The sequence below is a fragment of the Mesoplodon densirostris genome, chromosome 7 (assembly GCF_025265405.1).
Source record: "Mesoplodon densirostris isolate mMesDen1 chromosome 7, mMesDen1 primary haplotype, whole genome shotgun sequence".
NCBI classification, from domain to species: Eukaryota; Metazoa; Chordata; class Mammalia; order Artiodactyla; family Ziphiidae; genus Mesoplodon; species Mesoplodon densirostris.
This window is the reverse complement of record NC_082667.1, coordinates 47,722,418-47,746,310: the sequence shown is the minus strand read 5'-3', so window position 1 is coordinate 47,746,310 and position 23,893 is coordinate 47,722,418. Positions and strand designations below refer to the sequence as shown.

The 23,893-nt window shown below is 37.9% G+C and overlaps 1 protein-coding gene across 1 annotated transcript in view; it reads left to right on the top strand.

Annotated features, from left to right (window-relative positions):
• CCDC83 (coiled-coil domain containing 83) overlaps window positions 1-20,942 on the top strand; it is a 40,430-nt gene extending 19,488 nt beyond the window's left edge. The window contains 6 exon segments of the mRNA XM_060105121.1: window positions 3,336-3,427; window positions 6,397-6,465; window positions 11,861-11,982; window positions 15,503-15,582; window positions 16,252-16,451; window positions 20,781-20,942. Coding sequence (XP_059961104.1) covers window positions 3,336-3,427; window positions 6,397-6,465; window positions 11,861-11,982; window positions 15,503-15,582; window positions 16,252-16,451; window positions 20,781-20,942 — 725 coding nt within the window.
• The last annotated feature ends 2,951 nt before the right edge of the window (window positions 20,943-23,893 follow it).

Here is a 23,893-nt window from a genome sequence, read left to right as displayed (position 1 = left end):
TATTACAAATCATCAGATATTAGAGTCACAGAGAGTTTTTAATTTTGTCCTTGACCAGGCGCATGCGACAGGGATCCTGAAAATTTTCTTTGTACACTAACAGTGAGTTAAAAGACTTGGGTTCAAGTCCACCTCTTTGAATGCTAGTTTCCTCACCTGTAAAATGAGAGTACCTCAGGGATCTCTGGAGAACTCACAGTCCCAGCACCTGCTTTTCCATACCTTATCTCATCCGACTCTTACAAGTTCCTTTGAGTTGGATACCATTGTGCCCAGTTTAAAGATGAGGAAACAGAGGCCTGGAGAAGTTAATTGCTTTAACTAAACTCACAGATTTAGTAAGCAGTGGAAATGGGATTTGAACACAGGTGTGTGTCAGACCCAAACCGCTGTGCTTCAAATAGTCCTCCCAGCTCTGTGATGCAGCGAGGTAGGGAGGGCTCTCTAACATGCTCTGCCTGAAGAAACTGCTACGTGGCTAGTGTTGCCACCTGCGCTTGCTTGGTTTTCTCCAGAGGGGGCTCAAAGGAAGCCACTGGCACAGTGAAGCTGTGTGACACCGGGAAGTGTGTGAAGAGTGAACAGACTCCTAAAAAGCCGTGGAGCAGAGCCAAAGCAGAGCCACACACAACAAGGAAAAGAAAACAATGCAAAGCAAGCTTCAGCCTCTGAGAAGTGTGGTCAGCTTCTGAGAAGTGACCATATTAGACCGGGCATCTGAGCAGCCAGGAGTCTAAAGGCACATAGTCATAACCTCCCAAGCTCCCATTTGCAGTGTTCCAAACTTTTCCGGGAAGGAGACTTTTACATACTCCCAGTTTCTATGGCCGTATTCACAAATGCGTGGTTAATAGTTGCTACCTGAAGCATCATCTGAATTTCAAAGGATAACAGGGATATTTTCACATCCTCCCTTGTGCTAGCTACTCTGCTTTTAAGAAGAAAAACAGTCCATACAGTCGTATATGGAATTTGGAACAGAGTTGGATGTTATTATCGCTTTTTCAGTATTAACATGAGGGAGAGCTACAACTTTACCCAGAGCATATTTGGTAATCTATTTTTTATGATTTATAGCAAATAATTAATATATAATGTTATCAAGCTCCAGTTTTTATGTTTTCTTTCAGATGCTAAGAATGTAAAATCCATTATAGCTCAACTCCTGATGCACTGCAACTTTTAGATTGATTGTTGTATTTTGTGTGGTAGAAATTTTAAATAAATATCTAGCATTAGTCTAGTGGACTAGATCCTGAACTGAAAAAAAAAAATCCATCAGAAATGAGATTGGAATGATTAAAACATTCAAGCAATTACTTTGAATGAGATTAAGAAAAATACAGGTTTTATATAGATAGATAGATAGATACACACATACCTACATATACATACACATATACAGATATATACATATCCATATATATATACATATATATGTATAGGTTGGAATCATGAAGATGTCCATTTTCTTATTCTCCAGATGTCAAGTTAGACTAGACCCAAAACCCAATGAACTCTTGTTTATAAACCTCAGCCACTCTTGTTCCAGCTCTGTTAGAGGTAGAAACTGATGGTTCCCAGCCCCCTTTCTGGCCACTCCACAGTCTGGGAGAGCTCGCCCCTTCCCTCCTTCGACTCTCCCTTTCCCTCACCAAAGTTGCCATTGTTTGCTTCTTCTATCCTGGTGCTGAAGGCTCAGATCACTGCCCGCCAAAGACTTGCAGTTGGCCAAAGTTCATTTTCTTCAAAATATTTTTCAATTGTGTTCCAGGGACTGCGGTAATAGAAAGATATGGAGAGAAGTTTTTACACTCTGCTCAGAGTTTTCCTTGAATAGGGGAAGCAGTTATGCCAGTACAAAATACAAGGAGGGCTGAATAACTCCTGCCTAGCTCCCTGCCCTGCTTTCCAGAGCCTTAGATTGGCTCTAAACTATGGAAAGATCAGACCTACAGATCTTCTTCCCTGTAGCCTAAGATCCTCGAGAGTTCTTAGAGTTGGCTTTGGTTGACTTGGTCTGTGAAGAAATTCTTCCCTTTGAAACAATGTCCTAAATGGCAGCTATGTTCCACAACACTCTCAGTACAATACTATTGTTTCATTATAGAATAAGTTAAATGGGTCTCTGTGGACCAGTCCAGAAATCTAGCAACAGTAATTGTCAACATCATTTGTATGGGAAGATACTTTCTGACTTCCAAGTAATTGTGCTTCAAATGTTATAAATAAAACACATCTAATGGGGACACATAACATAGATGTTATCATAAAGCACAACTAACTTTGGCGATTCTTAGATTTGGAGGGTACACTGCCCTCCTGTTGCACACTGCTGACTACCTCATTGTATTCAGTCTTTGCTCAGGTGTTACCTCCTCAAAAAAGCTTTCTCTGATCACCCTATCTAAAACAGAAAATTTTAGTTTTTCTTCATCACACACCTCACCACCTGAAATATTATTCATTCGCTTCCCCATTAGGATGTACATGTCATAAGGGCAGGGGTTTTGTCTCTTATTTGGCAATATTCCCAGCACCTTAAATAGTGTCATGCACATCAAAAGAACTTGATGATGATTTGTTGAATAAAAGAATGAACAAACTGGACTCATTTTTTCAGCTTTATTTCTCTCCACTCTCTAAAGCAGCCTTCATGTCACTACATCTTGTTTCCCTTAAACAGGAGTGTTGATTATATGATCTCTCAGCATCTTTCAAGGCCCCCAATTTTACAATCCTTTGCTCTCTCAATTCTGACATTTATGATATAAGAAAATCTGGAGAGGATAGAGAATCCAGCGCTTCTTCATCTCAGTTCTCCCTTCTTGCTCTGAATCCAACTCAGAACAGGTCTACTGACTTTCACAGCCCCTCTCCTACTCTCTCTGTTTATTCTGTCTTTCCTGCCCCAGGAAACGCATGCCAAGAATATTGGAAAATTAGTTAGAAGGAGTTAGATGTACAGGATGCCACTCACGTGTGTAATCAAATCTCTTCATATTTATGTGGTAGAATCAGAAGTTGTGTGATATGAAAGGTAGATGGCTGCATAGGTACTAAAGTGTTAGAAATTCTCCCTTTGGAGAGACAATCCTTTAAAACTATGACTATTCATGAGAGAGATATCATCATAAACGAATTCACATTAAGGTGTTAGTAAATTATTGGAGCATTTCTTCTAATTGGAGGTACTAGATGCTTCAGTAAGAATGTACCTTGAAAATTCAGAAAAGAAAAAGTACATAGAAAGGAGAGGTGGGGATCATGGAAAATAAAATTTATAGCTTCATAGTTTACCTAGGATCTTAAGGTTTCTAATTTTCTTTTTAAAGAACAGTATAAAATCACCCTGGAAGATGATAGAAAGAGAATAATCAGAGAAACTTTGTTGCAACTGAACCAAAAGAAGGAATGGGCCACAGAGGTATATCTCAATTTTCTTTCTTTCTTTTTTCTGATAGTAGATTTGTATTCTTCTCACACAGAATTTCAAAATTTTAACTGAAATGTAGTTGATGTATAATTCTTCTCACAAAGAATTTCAAAATTTTAACTGAAATGTTAGTTTCAGGTATACTACCTAGGGATTTGACATTTGCATACGTTATGAAATGATCATCATGATAAGTTTCGTAACCATCTGTCTCCATACAAAGTTATTATTGACCATATTCCTTATGCTGCACATTACATCCCATGGCTTATTTATTTTATAATTGGAGGTTTGTACCTCTTAATCCCCTTCACCTATTTCACCCATCCCAAGCCCTCTCCTGTCTGTATTTCAATTTCCTTAAAAAACAAAGCTCCCCCTACCCATTTCTTTCTCATGGTGTATTATAACGGTCAGAAACTTGTGTTTTGAAATTAGGCAGTTTAGTTTAAATCACAGTTCTACCACTTACTGGGTGTATAAACTGAATTTATACTTGACTTTTCTGGGCTTCGGTTTCCTAATCTATAAAAAGGGGACAATAATAATATTTACCTTTAACGAACAGTATGAGGATTGATAGTGCCTCATAAGAGCAAGAGCTCAGTAAATTAATATTCAGGTATTTTTAAGTATAATAATAATGGCTACAACAAATTATTAAATTAGATTTTGGATGAATTATAGGATGAAATATAATTTGTCTAAAAAGTACTTTCTTACATATGCAAACCTAAGAGAGTACACTTTACATTGCTGGAGCTTTAAAAATTGGGGATATAAAAAAATGTTTGAGATGTAATTTCCAATTCATGTTTTCTAATCTTTGTTTTGCCCCTAATGCCTGACTTTCTTTCCTTTTCACTGCCCTTCCCCTGTCTCCAGACTATCTCCTAAATCAGTGAGGTCCCTGCTGGGATTGTCTCTTTATCTGGAACATCCTTTCTTCAGTCATAAACATCTGGTCTTTTCTTCACTGAATTTCAGTTGCTCTTGTTTGTTGCTTCCCTGTTGGTTCAATTGTTCTTTCAGTGTTACTATTCTACTGCATGATTTTACTGATTAACACAAATACAGAGGATGTGGAGAACTGACCGATGGTTTTGTCTGCCCATGCAATTCATCCCCTTTGTTACTGAATATGGTTAAATGGTGAAATCAACAATCAAGTAATCTGATCATAGTTAAGATTATTAAAAATGCATATGTAGATCAAATATGCTCTCAGTATGTACATTCAACATATAATGAAGACTGTTCCCAATACTGTTCCTAACATTTTACATTAAGGTCTCTCAACAATCCTGTTAAGGGGAAGACTTACTAATAAAAAGACAGAGGCACAGAGAAACTTTGTAACTTGCCCAGAACATGTATCAGAATAGAGAGTTAAGATAGCTTCTTCAGATCATTACTCTTAATCATTACATTGTACATTTTCTTTTCCCCACATACTGCCAAACACCCACACACGTGAACGAATTTTCCTCATTTTCTCCGGCCATCTTATGTGTTAACTTCTAAAATCTACTACTTTTGTGCAACCTTGGCTGCTTATTGGAGTCACCTGAGAAATTTGTTTAACCCAGGCGGGTCCTGGGTACCACCCACAGAGATGCTCATGTATTGGCCTGGGATGTTGCCTGGGCTTTTGGATTTTTCAAAATATTCAGGAGATTCTAATGTGTAGCCAAAGCTGAAAACACTATTGTTAGTGAATTAAGCCATTAGTCAACTAAATTCAATTATGAGTGACTTCCTACTTTTGTTCAAAGAAAAGTCTATGTTCAAATAAACTTTAGACTTATCAGTTGGAGCTGAAGTATAAAAATTCCTGGTTCCTAGGAAATGGAGTTTCACTCTTAGGTCAATTACCATGATTTAAAGAAAAGAAATGTATTGCACATCTTCCTACTTTAAAGACTTACACAAATTTACCCTTAACATAGTTTTAAATTATTTCAATCCATGTTTATGAACCAGAATATTTTTCTTAATTTTTCTTCTTGTGGTTATGTCCTTCAGTTCCTGCGTTTGTAGCACGGTATCCATATAAAAGTACCTCACATGTAACTAGAATCTGTCATCCATTATAAAGTTTCTTTGGGTGAAACTGTAAATATCCTAGTAACTGAATATGAATTTACATCTTAAGATTCTACTGATAAAATAAGGATTTTCGGGCCTCCCTGGTGGCGCAGTGGTTGAGAGTCCGCCTGCCGATACAGGGGATACGGGTTCGTGCCCCGATCTGGGAGGATCCCATATGCCGCGGAGCGGCTGGGCCCGTGAGCCATGGCCGCTGGGCCTGCGCATCCGGAGCCTGTGCTCCGCAACGGGAGAGGCCACAACAGTGAGAGGCCCGCATACCGCAAAAAGGAAAAAAAAAAAAATAAATAAGGATTTTCCTGTTTGCTTTGTCTAAAATGCCTTTCTCCAGGAGACTATCTAGCTACAGCCTGCTACCCTGAAACTATTGGCTATGAGGTTTGTAAGTATGTATATTGTTATTATTGACATGCAGAAATCTTTCAAATTAAAAAGGTAGTTATATAATCTATTCCTGCCTTTGCTATATGTTGAATTATGTCTGTGGCCATAAACTTGAAGGAAGTTTGATCACTGCAGTTTAACCATCTTAATTGTGAAGCAGATCAATTAATGACTGATTTCACCATAGCAGTCAGATTCAATCACAATAGAGGCCAAATTGAATGGACAACCATTGTCCAGTTCTCTCAATCACCTGTGTTAGGCAATGTAAATCAGTAAAAACAATACAATAGGATAATAAAGACAGAACAACTGCACCAAAAGTTTTTAGGTATATTTCCAAAGTAATTGCAAAACATAATTTAAAATGATCAGATAAGTTGATTGTGTATCCCCATTGCTAAAACTCTTAAATGCTATGTGGCAGCTCTTCTTTAATACGGATTTTTTTTTTTTTTTTTTTTTAGAATGCTATAAGGTTCATTGACAAGGGCAGCTATCGAGAGATCTGGGAGAATGACTGGCTCAAAAAAGAGGTAAGTGGAATTTTTAGAAACAAAAACAATTTCTTCTTTCTCATTTTTTTGAGCTGGAAATGACTTTTATTTATGAACTTAAGTCATGGGAAAAGCATGGAACCATGACTGACTGAGGTAAAATGAAATTCAAGTGGAGTACTAATCTTATTACAAGTTGTTACTCAATGAACACCATAAATAATCTCAATAATAAACAGAAATCATTTTTGGTGTTACAATTCATAGAACATACTCAAGTGTGCAAAGCTTCTTTATGTCCTAAAACTGATCTGGGCTTCCTCTGGACCCTACTTCCTCATGGGTGATGGGAGCAAGGTTTAAGGATCATTTTAACCTCATCCTCTGCTGTTTTAAATTGCCTCTTTAGGTATTCAAATTGGTAGGGAAGAGGTAAAGTTGTCATTATATGCAGATGACATGATACTATATATAGAAAACCCTAAAGAGTCCACACAAAAACTACTAAAACTGACAAATGAATTCAGCAAGGTAGCAGGATACAAGATTAATACAGAAACGGGTTGTATTTCTTTACACTAACAATGAACTATCAGAAAGGGAATGCAAACAAACAATCCCTTTTAAAATTGCACCAAAAAATAGAAATAAAATACTTAGGAATAAACCTCGTCAAGGAGGTGAAAGACATATGCTGAGAACTACAAAACATTAATACAGGAAACTGAAGATGATTCAGAGAAATGGAAAGATACCTCATGCTCTTAGATTGGAAGAGTTAATATTGTTAAAATGGCCATACCACCCAAAGCAATCTACAGACTTAATGCAATCCTTATCGAATTACCCATGACATTTTTCACAGAACCAGAAGAAATAATCCTAAAATTTATATGGAAATATAAAAGACCCAGAATTGCCAAAGCAATCCTGAGGAAAAAGAACAAAACAGGAGGCATAACCCTCCCAGACTTGAGAAAATACTACAAATCTACAAGAAATCTAATCAAAACAGTGTGGTATTGGCACAAAAACAGACCTGTGGATCAACGGAACAGAAAAGAGAGTCCAGAAATAAACCTACACACCTGTGGACAATTAATATTCAACAAAGGAGGCAAGAATGTACAATGGGGAAAGGACAGTCTTTCAGCAAGTGGTGTTGGGAAAGCTGGACAGCTGCATGTAAATCAATGAAGTTAGAACACACCCTCACACCATACACACACACACAAAACTCGAAATGGCTTAAAGACTTAAATATTAAGACAAGACACCATAAAACTAGAAGAGAACACAGGCAAAACATTCTCTGACATAAATCATAGCAATGTTTTCTTATGTCAGTCTCCCAAGGTACTAGAAATAAAAGCAAAACGAACAAATGAGATCTAATCAAATGTGTAAGCTTTCGCACAGCAAGGGAAACCACAAACAAAAAGAAAAGACAACCTACAGACTGGGAGAAAATACTTGCAAAAGATGTGACCAACAAGGGCTTAATTTCCAAAATATACAAACAGCTCATACAATTCAGTAACTGAATATTTCCACATAGATGTCGCAAAGGCACTTCAAACTCAACATACCTGAAGCATAATTTATTAAATTTCTTCTTAGATATTCTTTTCCTTCATTTCTTTTTTTGCCATCTGCTCAGACACCCAAGGTAAAAATGTCACCATCAGCTTCTTTTCCATCTTCCTTGCTCCCATTTGACTGAAAAGAGTTGGTTAGTCTAGGAAGCAAAAGAATTTAAAAATCAATATGCTTTCTATGATATTGACAATTATCTTGAAATTGCCTTTATAAAGTCATGGTGAGTAGGAATCCATTACTATTTCCAAAACTAATCAAGATGAATCCTCAATTTTAAAAAATAAGTATTAATTTAAAAAACTCAAGGTGAGCTCAATAGTTAAAGAATATTAGGGAGAAACGTGGTTCTTATACTTTTATTAAATATAACAGTATGATCCTAGTGATAATAATTTAACAATTCAAACCTTAAATTTTATAAGGTATCATAGATGTTAGGTTCAGAGAAAATAACTACAAAAGTTTATATTCGACTGAAAAGAAAGGCCATTTTGTGCCTTGGTCCTTCCTACTAAAGCCACAAATTACATTTTGTTTTGTTTTATTTTTTAATTCTCATAATTCAGTGGAAACAAAAGACAGAAAAAAATGTCAAGTTTAACTGAATCATGAGCAAAAAGAGCTCACTAATAAAGAACAAATCATATAATTCAATATATTTAATTTCTCTTTATTTCAATATATATTCATTTTTGCTGTCATTAAATTTACTCACAAAATTAATTAAAACCAGTTTTGGTTATAAGTACTATCACAAGAATTGAAAATTGCCTGGAAATAGAACAATGTATGTCAATTAATTTCTTTGAGGAAGGCTTAGAATGAGTAACAAGGAATATTTAACAGTGGAACTCCCCCAAATATTTCTCCATTTAACTATCTTTCAACAATAACCAAAAACTTACATCTCTGGGAAGAATGAGATGTCCCATTGCGTGACTTTTATTATCTGGTTTTATTTAGCATGCTTATTAGGAAAATGAAGAAAATTCAAATTTCCAAATAACCTGGACTAACAACAAATGGAAAGCTGGAAAAACTAGGCAAAGGGATTCAAAGAGGTTAGCAATCAGAGTTTCAAACGTGAGGAGGCATAAAGCTAACTTGGATCTTGCAGGGGAAAATTTCAAGGGCATGCATTTTATTCAGGATCCTAGGTCCCTGACTTAAAATAGTTTTAACTAAATTATCTTGCCCAATTTCTTAAGTACATTTCTTGGGTATCTGGGGAGAAGCAGGGGTGGGGAAGGAAAAGAGGTCTTCTACTTCCTTCTTTATACTTTCTTACCCCAGAAACTAAAGGTATTTATATGGCTATAAAAAGGAACTAGTTTTCATTTCCCTAACATTTCAAAAGACTGGGAGGGAGACAGCAATTGATGAGAACCTTACTTAGCACTCTACAGGGGTAGGTGATGTCACAGGATATCCATAGCTTGAAAGCTTGGACTTAACTCCCCAAATGGGCCCTCATTCCCAGCTTTGGCAGGAGACCAAGAATTGTGTGTGCTGCCTCCCAAGTATGCCAAACCCTTAGTCACGCATTCTATTAATTCCTTCTTTTACAACCTCTAACTATGATTTTTTTCCTCATCCTTTGACATCTGAAAATTATAAACTTTTCCTTAAGGCATTCAGTCTTGTAATCAAGCTGATCATCTCTTGAAAACATGAGATCCTAAAGCACCAACACCTAGCTCTGTAATGTAGAATTATGGACTTAAATGGTTTTGTGAAATTGTTTAAGGCTGGTGAATAATATATGCTTTTCTTTCCACCTCTAAGCCAGCAGCAATATTTGAGCCTTTTCTATGACACTGGTACTGTTTTATATTATAATTATTTGTATATTTGGTCACCAGTTTGTATACTTGTTCCCTCTTTTGAGGGAAGGAGCCACACTTTATTGGATTTTGTATCCATCTACCTCTAGGACAGAACCTTACCCATGGTAAGAATTCAAGCATTTAATAAATGACTTATGTGAAAGGGATATCCATCTGGTAATATGCTGAGTGCTTCCAGATTCCAAAATACAATAATTTCAATGACAAATCAAAAATGTTAGTCATCTTTTTCTAAGTACTCATCTCAGTTATGCTCTTGGCAACTCCTAACAAGAGATACTGAATCGAAACCCCTACCCTATGCCTTTATTTCATCATATACCCTGGAGACACGTTACTTTTTCCAGTTTATCATTCTCACCAGCCGATCACATTCTATTTTATAGTCTTATTTCTAATTCTTCTATTGTTCTGACTTCTCCGCATGAGCACCTCTCAATCCAGCTCATGCTGTTTTGGGGGGCAGAGAGGGAAGGTGGGGATTCTATCTAGTCACATTCTTCTATATATTCTTCCCACAGTCAAGCCTTCTTTAGACAAAAGTTATCAAAATACATTTCTTAAAGATTGACGGGAACTCTATCAACAGAACCAGCAAATTTTGCTCATGTTTGAGTTAGCCACATTTCTTCAGTAAACGTTAATTAAGCCTGCTATGTCTATGAAGGACCTTCCATCACCTGCGAGATAGAAATCAGACTCTTTAGCATTACTTGGCTCCTCTACTTGTCCAGTTCTACTTCTCCCCATTCCCATTTTATTTCTATCCACACCAAAATGTGGATAGAAGGCACATGTGCCTTTATCCATGTGGCTCCTTCTGCCTAGAATATATCCTCTTGTCTGCTAGAGAATCTCTACTTGGCCTTCAAGATCCAGAAGAGAGGTCATCTCTTCCATTAACTCCCCCTTACCCCCTCACACCTGGCGGACATAGGGTAAACCTCTATCTCTCCCACAGTCCCTGGATGACTTCCATTATGATTTTACCACACTATTTTCTGTTGCTATCACTCTTTCCCATTAAACTAAGAGATCATTGAAGGTTACTGTATCTTATTGATCCTTTGTTCCCAAAGTGTACTATAGTTTTTGACACACAGTAGGCATACAGTACAATTACATGAATGAATGAATAAACAACATTTCATCTCTCTGATGTTTCTCGGAATGACTCCAGCACACTCAAGAGAGAATATAATTGTCCTATAGAGGCCGATAGAAAGGGCTCCTAGGCCTGTATTTCTCTTTTTTAAATGCCATAATAAAGATTTTTTCCCAGTGTTATTAGTTTTCATTGTGTTGTTTATAATTAACCTTAGATAGAGCTTCATTTAGCTACTAACACCAGAGTGATAAATTAGTCTTATATTCTTATTTATCTCTGCCTCCAGCTCAGATAAATCCAGTGATGTTTCTGAAGAGTAGGAAAGGACTACTCCTGCCATTCAGTAATAACTGCCTAATCATGCAACCAAGTTCTGCAAATGACCAGGAAAAAAGTCCTACCCGTTCCTTCTTAGAGCAAACCCAGTAATAAATATTACAGGATAGATCTTCCCCTCAGGCAAATGCATTTAAAAAAATTAATTAATTTATTCATTTTTGGCTGCTGTTGGGTCTTCGTTGTTGCATGGGCTTTCTCTAGTTGCGGCGAGCGGGGGCTACTCTTCGTTGTGATGCGTGGGCTTCTCATTGCGGTGGCTTCTCTTGTTGCGGAGCACAGGCTCTAGGCGCACGGGCTTCAGTAGTTGTGGCACACGGGCTCAGTAGTTGTGGCGCACGGGCTTAGTTGCTCCACGGCATGTGGGATGATATTCCTGGACCAGGGCTCGAACCCATGTCTCCTGCATTGGCAGGTGGATTCTTAACCACTGCATCACCAGGGAAGAACCACAAATGCACTTTTAAAAGTTAAGTTTTTTATAGAGAACTAGATAGAACTAAGTCCATAAGTACTAACACCCATTCTCTTTTCCTGAGAATAGATCGCAAATCACAGGAAGGAAGTGGAAGAACTGGAACATGCTATTCGTGAGGTGGAAGGAGAAAATTTGGTGCTTATTTATCAGCTGTTCAACTGCAGACTTGTGGATCTCAAAATACCCAGGTGAGAGTCGTTACATATATAGAAAGTATTTTTTTAAACATTTGTATCTGTAAAAAGTTATTTTTTTTAAGATGACAATTCTTTAATAGTTGAAAAGAAAGGAACTCACAAAATGGCCATGGGGAAGGTATAAGATCATTACAGCCGACCACTGGTCCAGTGCAGAATTCGACTTGCTTTTTCTAACAATGCACTGTGGTCATAGTAGCAAACACTTAACATGAATGTCACAACTGCTGTCCTTCAGAAGCCTCTGGGCCAGCAGGGGAATTGGGCATAAAAATAAATGCATAACAGTACAGCGGAAGAGGTACGGGGTTTGAAGCCAGCACACAGGAGGGAGTGATCAACTTGATGGGAGCTCCTGGAGATGTTCTGAGCATCTGGTTACCTTGTGGATTATAGAATGGTTTCCTTTGACAGTTAATGAAAGAGGCAAACTACTTTCTAGGCAGAGAAAATAGCCTGGCATTCCAAGTCACATTTATTCCTGCATGAGATAAATCAAATATGTATATGGCTTTTGTAGTTTAACAAATATTTTCTTCGTAGTTTATCTCTTTTTCTTACCTGACAAAAAAAAAGTCTTAATATACCAATCTTGATGGAAAATTAGAGCCCTGGAATGTGGTATTAAAACCCAAAGTGGCATTCATAATTTGGACAAGTAGTCAGAAACAAGAAATAACCTAAATAGTAACGTGCTTAGAAAGATTGAGGAATTAAATCACACAAATGTAAGGTGTACATGTGCAAGATGGGAGAGAAACATCTGCGTCTGGGCAGAGAAGTTCAACATGGTGGAAGGGTCAGGAAAACATTTCCATCTGAGTAGGTCTTGCCTGTGTGGCGTGGAAAAAATACTATTTGAGACATAATAAAGTATTTATTGTTGGCAAACTTCCTAATGTGCTTCAAGAAGGGTGGATACAAGTTGTGGGGTGTTTGTTTGCTGAGCTAAGTGATGGGTGTCGGGATACAAGATTGGAGAAACTGGGAGATGGTACAATGACTTTATAGGCTGAACACTGGGTGGGGCAGGACAGAGAAAGAGGCCACCTGCCTCCCTTCCACAGTCTATGTGTGCTGCCCTGGAGCCACAGATACCAGTGTAAATGAGGTAGGCAGTCAGGCTGAATGAATTGGCTGATTACTGGACTCCTGTACTTCCAGTCTCTTGAGCTGATGCCCTTGAGGGTCCCTAGTGGGTGAGGGGCCTCACTGTCACCCCAGCAGGCAATGCTCTCTTTTGCCAGCCTCCCTCCCTATGATCGGGTCCCCAGCTCCACACTCCCGTCCCACCTCTACCCCAAAGCACCTGCTGCTGCCACCAGTTTCTTTGTGATCATGCCGAATCTCTGCCAGCTGTGCCTTCTAACCAATGCTCCACCTGTTGTCTGCTGTGTTCTTTTTCTCTCTTCTGAACCAGCCAACCCTTAGGAAAGAGCTACCCTGTAAACTGCCAACCCCACTTCCTGCTTTGGTCAGCTCAGTCTAGTGCACCTGATTTGCTGCTGATGTGGATGTGAAGTGCTCATTATAATAAAGGGGAAATCTTTCATTGGCCAGAGAGAGCTTGGCAAGGACAGGAAAGGGAGATGAGAAACTTTTAATGGCGATTTTCATTAAGTTGTTTGCTGTATTGTATGCAATTTAAACCTATCCTCTAGCTTCCCCACAGAAATCTTCAGTAAAATCCACATTGTTGGTCAATGCTTTGTGGGTTGTTTTTCTTTAGTGAGAGACCTGAGTGCTTAGTTTTGCTTCAGAGATGGGAGAGATGAATTCAAAATCTGTCCGAGGGAAAAGAAACAGCATGGGCGACATTTATAAGAACTGGGTTAGGTGCCCCGTATACGCCTCCATGGCACACTGAACTTTTCCTTTGTAACTAGCATTTATCACAGTAGTGACTACTTTTTAAACATCTGCTTCCTTGCTAGATTGTCCTTGAGACAAGTGTTTAGGACATCTTAGAAAGACCTGAATAAAGAAACAGAGAAATGTGTAAACCCTCAATTATCTGTTACAATGCTTATCCAGAAGGAAAAGTTCAGGAGCTTTTCCTGTATCCATTTTCAAGTCAAAGAAATGCTAACACATACTGTGTAATTTATGGTAACTGCCCTTTCCACCTCTTTGTTGAGAATTTCATCCTGTATATTCTGGTAGGGTGAGAAATAGACATGAACAGTACCCAGTAAACATATAAAAACTTCCCTATTTGGTTGAAGAATGGGGTATTCTACCTAATAGAGTTACTGTATTTCCCATCCAGAGCTCCCCAAACTTCTTTCCTTCCTGACTCCCATAGAACGTCGTCACAGTATTTGCCTGATACATTAGATGAGCTGAATGAGCTAGAGGTGACTGCCCAGGGACTCCCATGCCGCAGAGCTGAGGCGAGGTGGACGCAGTACCTCAAATCTAATGCTAGTTTCATATGATAATGTTCTGTAAAATATTTTCTATAACAAGTGTTGCTGCCCTGTGGTGGTACAAAAGTGACAATAAACTAATGATTAAGAGAGAAGCCAGACTTCAGAAGGCTACGGCGTTTAGTAAGATCTTAGTTATTCAAAAGAGTAAAACCAGGAAAGAAGAGAACTCTGTGGCCTCAGACTTGTCCACCTGCAGACCAGAGCTTCACTAAGTTAACTCTTAAGAAGGTTTTAAGATATAGATATTGTATGTAGTTACATTATTTGCTGGAGCTTTAAGCATCTCAGATAACACTTCCTTCGTGGTCTTTAAGTAATTGACAGCCTGTAATCTAGGGGATTCACTCTGGTTGCTGAGTTGCTAAGCATGAAGTGTGGCTGGCGCATCTGCAAGGGGCACTTGCTTCATGCTAGCTTCAGGCAAACTTCATGGCAATGCTGTACGGAGCTTTCAAGGTATCATGTCTTCTGACTGAAAATTCCACTGGCCTCTGCAGTGCAGAGAGTTGCAACAGCAGACGCAAACTCACCAGGCTTGTAGCTGGAACACGCCACTCAGCGAGAGCCAGAACCTAGGTGTCATCTTGGATTCCAAATGCTCACTGTCTTTCTCTTTTTCTCTTTATCTCAAATCCCATTCCATTCCTCATCTGGATTCCCTGCAACAGTAACATAACTGGTGTCATGATCACTCTCATTTCTGGGACTTTAAGCCTGTTATTTCCTAATCATGGGATGCCCTCCCCTCACCCCAAGCTCTTCCCTGGCGAACAGCCCCTGGTGTTTCAAGACTCAACTCAGGTTTCATCTCCTCCTGGAAACCTTTCCTTACCTCCTAAGGCTAAATCCGGTGCTGCTTCTCTTTGCCCCGTGGCACGCCTGACACGATGCTCCTCACGTAATTACCCATCATGGTACAAACCATCACCATAAAACACTGTAAGCCTGTCTGCACCCCCACCGGGCCTGATGCCCCTTTTTCATCTGTGTCTCCAGCACCCAGCAGAGAGGTAAGACACTACTGAGCAGGTGGTACAATATTTGCTGACTGACAGACTACTTTTCTTATTTGTTTTTAGGCGACTATATCTTGCTCAAGCTGTTGGACAGGAAGTGCCACATGAAGAAATGCCTTTGGAGTTGCCAGAAACATATATAGGTATTATTTTATTGTAATGGTGATTTTTTAAAAGTTGACAAACACTTAATTGCGCTTCTTATTATGGACAGGAACCTTATAACAGAGAGCTATTCAGGGAATAGATGCCTGCCAGCTCCCCCATATTTCTCTGTTCTTGCAGAGCTTACGTAACCCATCTCCTTCCTCTAGTCTTATTTTCAAATCAAAGTCACCATGTGTCACAGTGAATTAAATAGACACTGGTAGAGAGGGATGGAATGATGTCTACACTGGCATGGTTTGTGCTCCAATTTAGCCAACCAACCAAAATACCAACACACTCACAGGTCCCCATGTGATTATTATAACTTATTAGCTAATAGAAGGAAATACAACCTAGATGTGGTTTCTAATAATAGGACTCATTCTCACTTTAATACCTAGATTCTACATTTCTAATTCTCAAATTCTTCTCCTCCAGGAGATTCTCAAAGGTCTTTCAAATTTAAAATGTGACAAAGGAGTGTATATATATATATCTGAATCACTTTGCTGTACACCAGAAACTAACACAACATTGTAAAGCAACCATATTTCAATTCAAAAAACACTAAAACTGAAAAAAAAAATAAAATGTGACAAAGTATGTATTGTATTTTTAATCTGTTCAAAAATTGTACATAATTAATTTCTTTGCACTCATCCCAGAAAAGTTACAATTACAACCTGCAGAAGTAAAAAGTAGAGACTTGTTGAGCTTATCACTTGGGAGCAGTGCTTTACATCTTAGTCATGAGGATAGCAGCAGATACGGCCAGCATCTGAAGATAGATGAAGAGAGTTCAAGTATAGAGTTTGGAGCCTCTGATAGGAAATACTTACTGTATGAGGATGAGCGGGATTTCAAGGTAAGATTCATGAGAAAACATCTTGACTACTAGAGAAAATGTTGCTTTATTAGTTAGTGGAGAAAATTAACCTGAAGTATGGATGCTGAAAGTTTCTATTTGCAATTATTAGTGAAATTTGCCAACCATTCATGTCTGTCACTAGATACTATTTTCATTCCTACCCTTGCCCAGCTTACTACATATATTCATTTATAGACATCCATTACTAGTATACCATGTAAGTTATCTAGTGCTACGTAACAAATTGCCTCAAGAATTAGTGGCTTATAACAATAATCATTTATTCTCTTTCAGGGCTTCTGTTGGTTAGAAATTTGGGAAGGTCTCCAGTGGACAGTCCTCACTTGGGTTCTCTAGAAGGTGCAGTTATATTTGGCTGAAGCCTTGATTTGGGCAGGAAGATCCACTTCCAAGGTGGCTCACTCACATGGCTGGCAAGTTGATGCTGGCTAAGCTGGGGGCCTCAGTTCTTCTTCACATGGGCCTCCTTACAGGGCACCTTTATTGTCCCTTTGTTACAGTATCTGGCTTCTTCCAAAGCAATCAGTCCCAGAGACCAAACGTTTCATATGACTTAGCCTTGGAAATCTTACACCAACACTTCCATCATATTCTATTTGTTGATGTAGCTACAAAATTCCACCCAAAGAGAAACAATGCAGCTCCTGCATCTTGAAAGAGGAAGGTCAGCATCATATTGTAAGAAAAGCATGTGGGATAGGATGTATATTAGCATGACCATCTTTGGAAAGTACAAATAGTCACATATACCATTAGGTGAAACCTAGACTATCAAGCCTTTTAATTTTAAAACCTTTTGGTACATTTCAGTCACTTTCACATCCACCCCTTGCTGTTTTCCCTCTTGATACTACCAATAACCTTGAAAGTTCTCCTAGAACTTAAAGTCTGGTAGGAGAAAGAGTGATTAAGAAAGCAAAAGAAACTGAATAAATCAACAAAAACCATTTTAACTAAGTACAACTCAGTCCTGCTACCATCAAGTGATAATTTAAAGACTAAAGCTCTAGTCTCTATAACACTCAAACACCCCCATGAGTATCTTGGAATCATGATGCCTTGTATGTTACAATAACCTCACGCTAGTGGACAGCTGTCTATAAAATTCCAAATTTGCATACCATTTGGATAAATGAAAAACCTTCTTACTTCTTATGTTTTTGCTTTTCTTGGCATATTTTTATATGCTTTTATGTTGAATTTATTTATTTAAATTTCTTTTTTATTTAAGTTGACTTACAATGTTGTGTTAATTACTGCTGTACAGCAAAGTGACTCAGTTATACATGTATATGTATATATACATTCTTCTTCATATTCTTTTCCATTATGGTTTATCACAGGATATTGAATATAGTTCCCTTTGCTATACAGTACAACCCTGTTGTTTATCCATTCTATGTATACTAGTCTGCATCTGCTAACCCCAAACTCCCACTCCTCCCTTCTCCCACCCCCTCTCCCCCTTGGCAAACCACCAGTCTATTCTCTGTCCCTGATTTTCTGTTTCATAGATAGGTTCATTTGTGTCATATTTTAGATTCCACACGTGATACCATATGGTATTTGTCTTTCTCTGTCTGACTTACTTTACTTAGTATGATAATCTGTAGTTGCATCTATGTTGCTGCAAATGGCATTATTTCATTCTTTTTTATGGCTGAGTAGTATTCCATTGTATATATGTACCACATCTTGTTTAACCATTCATCTGTTGATGGACATTTAGGCTTTTTCTATGTCTTGGCTATTGTGAATAGTGCTGCTATGAACATAGGGATGCATGTATCTTTTTGAATTATAGTTTCGTCTGGATATATGCCCAGGAGTGGGATTGCTGGATCATATGGTAATTCTATTTTTAGTTTTCTGAGGAACCTCCATACTGTTTTCCATAGTGGCTGCACCAACTTACATTCCCACCAACCATGCAGGAGGGTTCCCTTTTCTCCATACCCTCCCCAGCATTTGTTATTTGTAGACATTTTAATGATAGTCATTCTGACCAGCATGAGGTGGTAACCCATTATAGTTTTGATTTGCATTTCTCTAATAATTAGCAATGTTGAGCGTCTTTTCATGTGTCTATTGGCCATCTGTATTTCTTCTTTGAAGAAATGTCTCTTTTGGCCCATTTTTTGATTGGGTTGTTTGTTTTTTGTTGTCGAGTTGTAGGAGCTGTTTGTACATTTTGGAAATTAAGCCCTTGTTGGTTGTGTCATTTGCAAATATTTTCTCCCATTCTGTAGCTCGTCTTTTCCTTTTGTCTATGGTTTCCTTTGCTGTGCAGAAGCTTGTAAGTTTAAGTCCCATTTGTTTATTTTCACTTTGATTTCTATTGCTGTAGGAGACTGACCTAAGGAAACACTGGTATGATTTATGTCAGAGAATGTTTTGCCTACATTATCTTCTAAGACCTTACTTTCCACGGAAGTTTTTGATGTGGTGGAAATGGTATTGTATGTGCTGAATTTTGTCCCCGCCCCTCCCCCAGATTCACATGTTGAAGCCCTAACACACAATATGACTGTATCTGGAGATACAGGCTTTAGGAGTTAATTAAGATTATATGAGGTCATGAAGATGGGCCCTCATCTGATAGGACTGTGACCTTATAAGAAGAGGCTTTGCTTTGTGAGAATGCTGTGAGAAGGCAGCCATCTGCCAGCCAGGAAGAGGCTCTCACCAGAACCCAACCATGCTGGCATCCTAATGTTGGACTTCCCAGCCTCCAGAACTGTGAGAAATAAAGTTCTGTTGTTTCAGCCACTCAGCCTGTGGTATTTGCTATGGCAGTTCAAGCAGACTAAGAGAGTCTATTACTTCAGACTCCTGCTCCAGATGGTTCTGAAATATATGGTAGACTTCCATCAATTTACTTTTCTCCTATCTCGCATTTATTGTAGCTCTGTAATTATGTATTTTAAAAGCTACATACAGTTATATGAATTTTTGAGAAATATTAATAAAACATTGCCTTCTTTTTTCATTCTTTGATTCTCCTAAATTCTAATAAATGTTTGTTGAGACCCTCACAACATGCCAGGTACTTGTTAGATGCTTGAGAAGTTAAGGAGGAGAACAGGAAGAAATGAAGTCTCAAAGATGCCTATGTGGCAGACCCTACCCTAAACAGTGTACATGCTAGTAGAAAACTGATAAGAAAATCATTGATTACTGTACAGGAGGAATGTACTACCTGTATCTGTCTCCCTGACCAGTCTTTTGCCCCAGCACTTGGTACACAGCCTGGCACATAGTGGGCACTCAGGAAAGGTTTGCTGAAGTGTTGAAGGAATAAAAAAGAAGGAGTTACAGCTTGGAGAGGCTTCCAAGAGGAAGGCCCATTGGGTAGGGCTGGAGCTTTTTCAAGTCAGTTTGGGGTTACCTGTGGGATTTCATATAAATTAGACTTCTAATTCTGTTTGTTGATACCTGAAACTATATTCAGTTTGACAGAATGTGGTAAGTTTTATATCTACAGTAGATCCTGTGAAATGTGCAAAACCCATGTAGATTTGCTCAATATTAAGATATTTATCGTCGGGCTTACCTGGTGGCACAGTGGTTGAGAATCTGCCTGCCAATGCAGGGGACACAGGTTCGAGCCCTGGTCTGAGAAGATCCCACATGCCGCGGAGCAACTGGGCCCGTGAGCCACAACTACTGAGCCTGCACGTCTGGAGCCTGTGCTCTGCAACAAGAGAGGTCGCGATAGTGAGAAGCCCGCGCACCGCAATGAAGAGTGGCCCTGGCTCGCTGCAACTACAGAAAGCCCTTGCACAGAAACGAAGACCCAACACAGCCAAAATTATAAATAAGTAAATAAATAAATTTATTTTTTTAAAAAAGATATTAATCGTCAAAGATGTTTGCAGATCATTCATTTTGTTCTTGAATAATATAGAAAACTCTGCTGTGGTTATATCCTGGCCAGCAGAGGGCTATATAAATGCAGCCAATACTTCCTACTTCCTTTTACCAATTAAAGAGCTTGCAGAGAATATATCTCCCCACTGTAGTTGATGTTCCCTCCCTGGCTCAAGCCCCCAAAAGACAAGCCTACAAGCCTTGCTGCCTGTTCTTTGGGAGATTTGCCTACCATGCCCCCACTGGGTATATAACTTTACTGAGTGGTTTTTATTTACAGTAGCTCTCATATTTCACATGTTATACAGCATTCAATTAGGAGGGCAATGAAATCTGTCATATAGAGGCCAACTATAGTAAATAAAACCTGATCTATGAAGGCTGGTAACTTGCTGAATAACCTCTCCTATTCTCCTCTGTGTCTGTTCACCACAGGATTATGTAAACTTGCGCCCCCTGGAAGTGAAGCTCATGACTGTGGAGAGCAAGAAAATGCCCATCCATTTCCAAGAGAAGAAGACTCCAGTCAAATTCTATGACGATGTCAGGAGCCCGGAAAGCCACATCACATATAAAATGATGAAGTCTTTTCTCTAAGACTGAAATCTGCAAAGTAAAAACAACTTCTTATACATTTCCTTTGGGAACTGAGGTATATCAGTTGCCCATTTTATTTACTCTTTGGTCCATTTTTAAAGCAGTTGTTGTTTCTAAAGGTCATAATTATATTTAAAATCAAAGATCTGAGTATTCAGCTATTCATTTACTTGTGTGGCCTGAGTGACAAAAATGAAAGTACACTTTATATTTCCATATTCAAGTATACAGGAGCATGACAGTGGACCAAGGTGGTCTCTGAGGTTGCTTACCACTTAAAAATTTACTGATCAGGGGCTTCCCTGGTGGTGCAGTGGTTGAGAGTCCGCCTGCCGATGCAGGGGACACGGGTTCATGCCCCGGTCTGGGAGGATCCCACATGCTGCGGAGCGGCTGGGCCTGTGAGCCACGGCCGCTGAGCCTGCGCATCCGGAGCCTGTGCTCCGCAACGGGAGAGGCCACAACGGTGAGAGGCCCACGTACAACAACAACAACAAAAAAAATTTACTGATCAGTCTAGGATTCCAATATGAAATAGTTCAATTAGGAATTTTCTGAGAAAATTTACAGGTTTGCATAGCACTGACTACACATCTTTCCCTCTGAGGGTGCTGAAAGATAGATAGCCAGTCCACAATTCAAGTCTACTCTTCTTTAACCTAACACTATAATGAAAATCAAACATTTTAGAAACAAATTTGAGGGTAGTAATTTCTTTTACAAAAATATTCCTTCAATAGGGAGGTCCATCTCCCATCAGCTATATCAAGTCTCAACTGCTAAGTCTCTATCCAAGGTCATTACTCCTTCCCTCTTATTGGTACCACAAGCCAAGGACACTCTGACTGTGCCTGAATTTGGCATCAGCTTTCCATTTTAAAGCTAGTTCTACTTATAAAGCTTTTTACAAGAAATGCCTTTTTTTTCCTTTTTTTTTGAAATACCTTTTAAATATAAGGCCACAGATAGATTGAAAGTAAATACACCATGCAAACATTAACCAGAAGGAAGCTGGTGTGACCAAACTATTCGACAAAGTAGATTTTAAGGTAAGAAGTGTTAAGAAAATAAAGAGAAAATGAAGAAATATATGTCACAATAATAAGCAGATTAATTCATCAGGATGATATAACAATTCTAAATAATAATATAATCTCAAAATATATAAAACAAAATTTACCAAACTAAAAAGCAATATGGTAAACCTTATGTATATTTTACCACAATAAAAAAAGAAAAAAGGCAGAAACAAATTCACCATCAGACTTGAAGGTCTTACCATACCTCTCTCAATAACTGATTTAAAAAAAAAACCCAAACCCCAATCATTAAGGATATAAAAAGTTAAACAACTGTAGATTATGCATACTTTTCAAGTGTACCTAAAATATTTACAAAAATAGACTATATCCTGGGCCATAAAATATTCAAAAAGTTGAGATGCATGGAACGGTTCTCTGACCACAGTAGAAAATAACTAAAAACAACAACAACAACAACAAAGCTGTAATTTTCAAGTAAGCAAGATACTTTGGAAAAGCCTATGTGTGAAAGGAGAAATCACAAGGAAAAAATACTCTGAATTATAATGAAAAATATGACATCAAAACTTGTGGGAACCAGCTGAAGTGATGTTTAAGGGGAAATTTATAACCTTTCATGTATTAAAAAGAAGAAAGGTTGAAAATTCAATCTTCTAAGTTTCATCTCAGGAATCTAAAAAAAGCAGCAAAAATAAACCCAAAGAAAGTAGAAGGAAATAAAGAGCAGAAATTAATTAAATAGAAAGTTGACATATAAAAGAGAAAATCAACAAAGTCAAAAGCTGGTTCCTTGAAGGGTTAATTAAAATTGATAACCCATAGTAAGACTAATCAAAAAAGAGAGGAAATAAATGAAAAAGAGACATCACTACAGAATTACAGACATTATTAAAAGGATAAAAGGAAATTAAGTAGAAAAAAACCTTCCCCATAAATTTGACAGTTTAGATGAAATGGAAACATTTCTTGAAAAATATTTCTACAAAACAGAAGGAAATAAAAATTCTGATTTAGGCCTAGATATGTTTTTAAAAATCCAATCTGCATTTAAAAAATTTAAGAAGCCAGCTGGCTTGCTTCACTGAATTTTTCCAAACATTTCAGAAAGATACAATACCAAATATACACAAACTCAGAGAATAGAGAAAAAAGAAACACTTCCAAATTATTCTATGAGGTCAATATTATTCTAATACCAAAATCTGGCAACATGATTACAGGAAAAGAAAACTAAAGGCCAGTATTTCTCATGAAGATAGATGCAAAATCATTCACAAAATATTAGCTTATTGAATCTAGCAATATTATAATATATAATATTTCATGAATAAAGAATGCAAGGTTGGTTTAATATTCAGTAATCAGAGTGGAAACATGAATGAGATCAATGGATTATATCAATATCAATACCCTGGTTGTGACATTGCACTATAATTTTGGAAAAAATGCTTATTTTTAGGGAAACTGGATAAAGAGTACATGTGATCTGTCTGTATTATTTTTGTACAACTGCATGTGACTCTAAAGTTATCTCAAAATTAAAAAATCAAGGGTAAAATGAACAGAACATAGGTGGTAACTCATCATCTCACTAGATGCAGCATTTGATAAAATTTAATAGTGTGATAAAAATTCATAATAATATGATAAAGCTCTCAACAAAGAAGGAATATCTTAAAAAAAAAAAAAAAAGCCCTGTAGCTAAAATTGTACTTAATAGTGAAATATTAAACATTTTCCCATTGAGGTCAGGAACAAGATACATATTCACCATCACAACTTCTATTCAACAGTGTTGACTAAAACTGGAGTGTTCTAACCAGGCAAGAAAAAGGAATTAAAAGCATAGAGATTAGAAGAAAGAAGCAAATTGTCTTAGAGATGTCAAGGTTTTGTATGTAGATAATC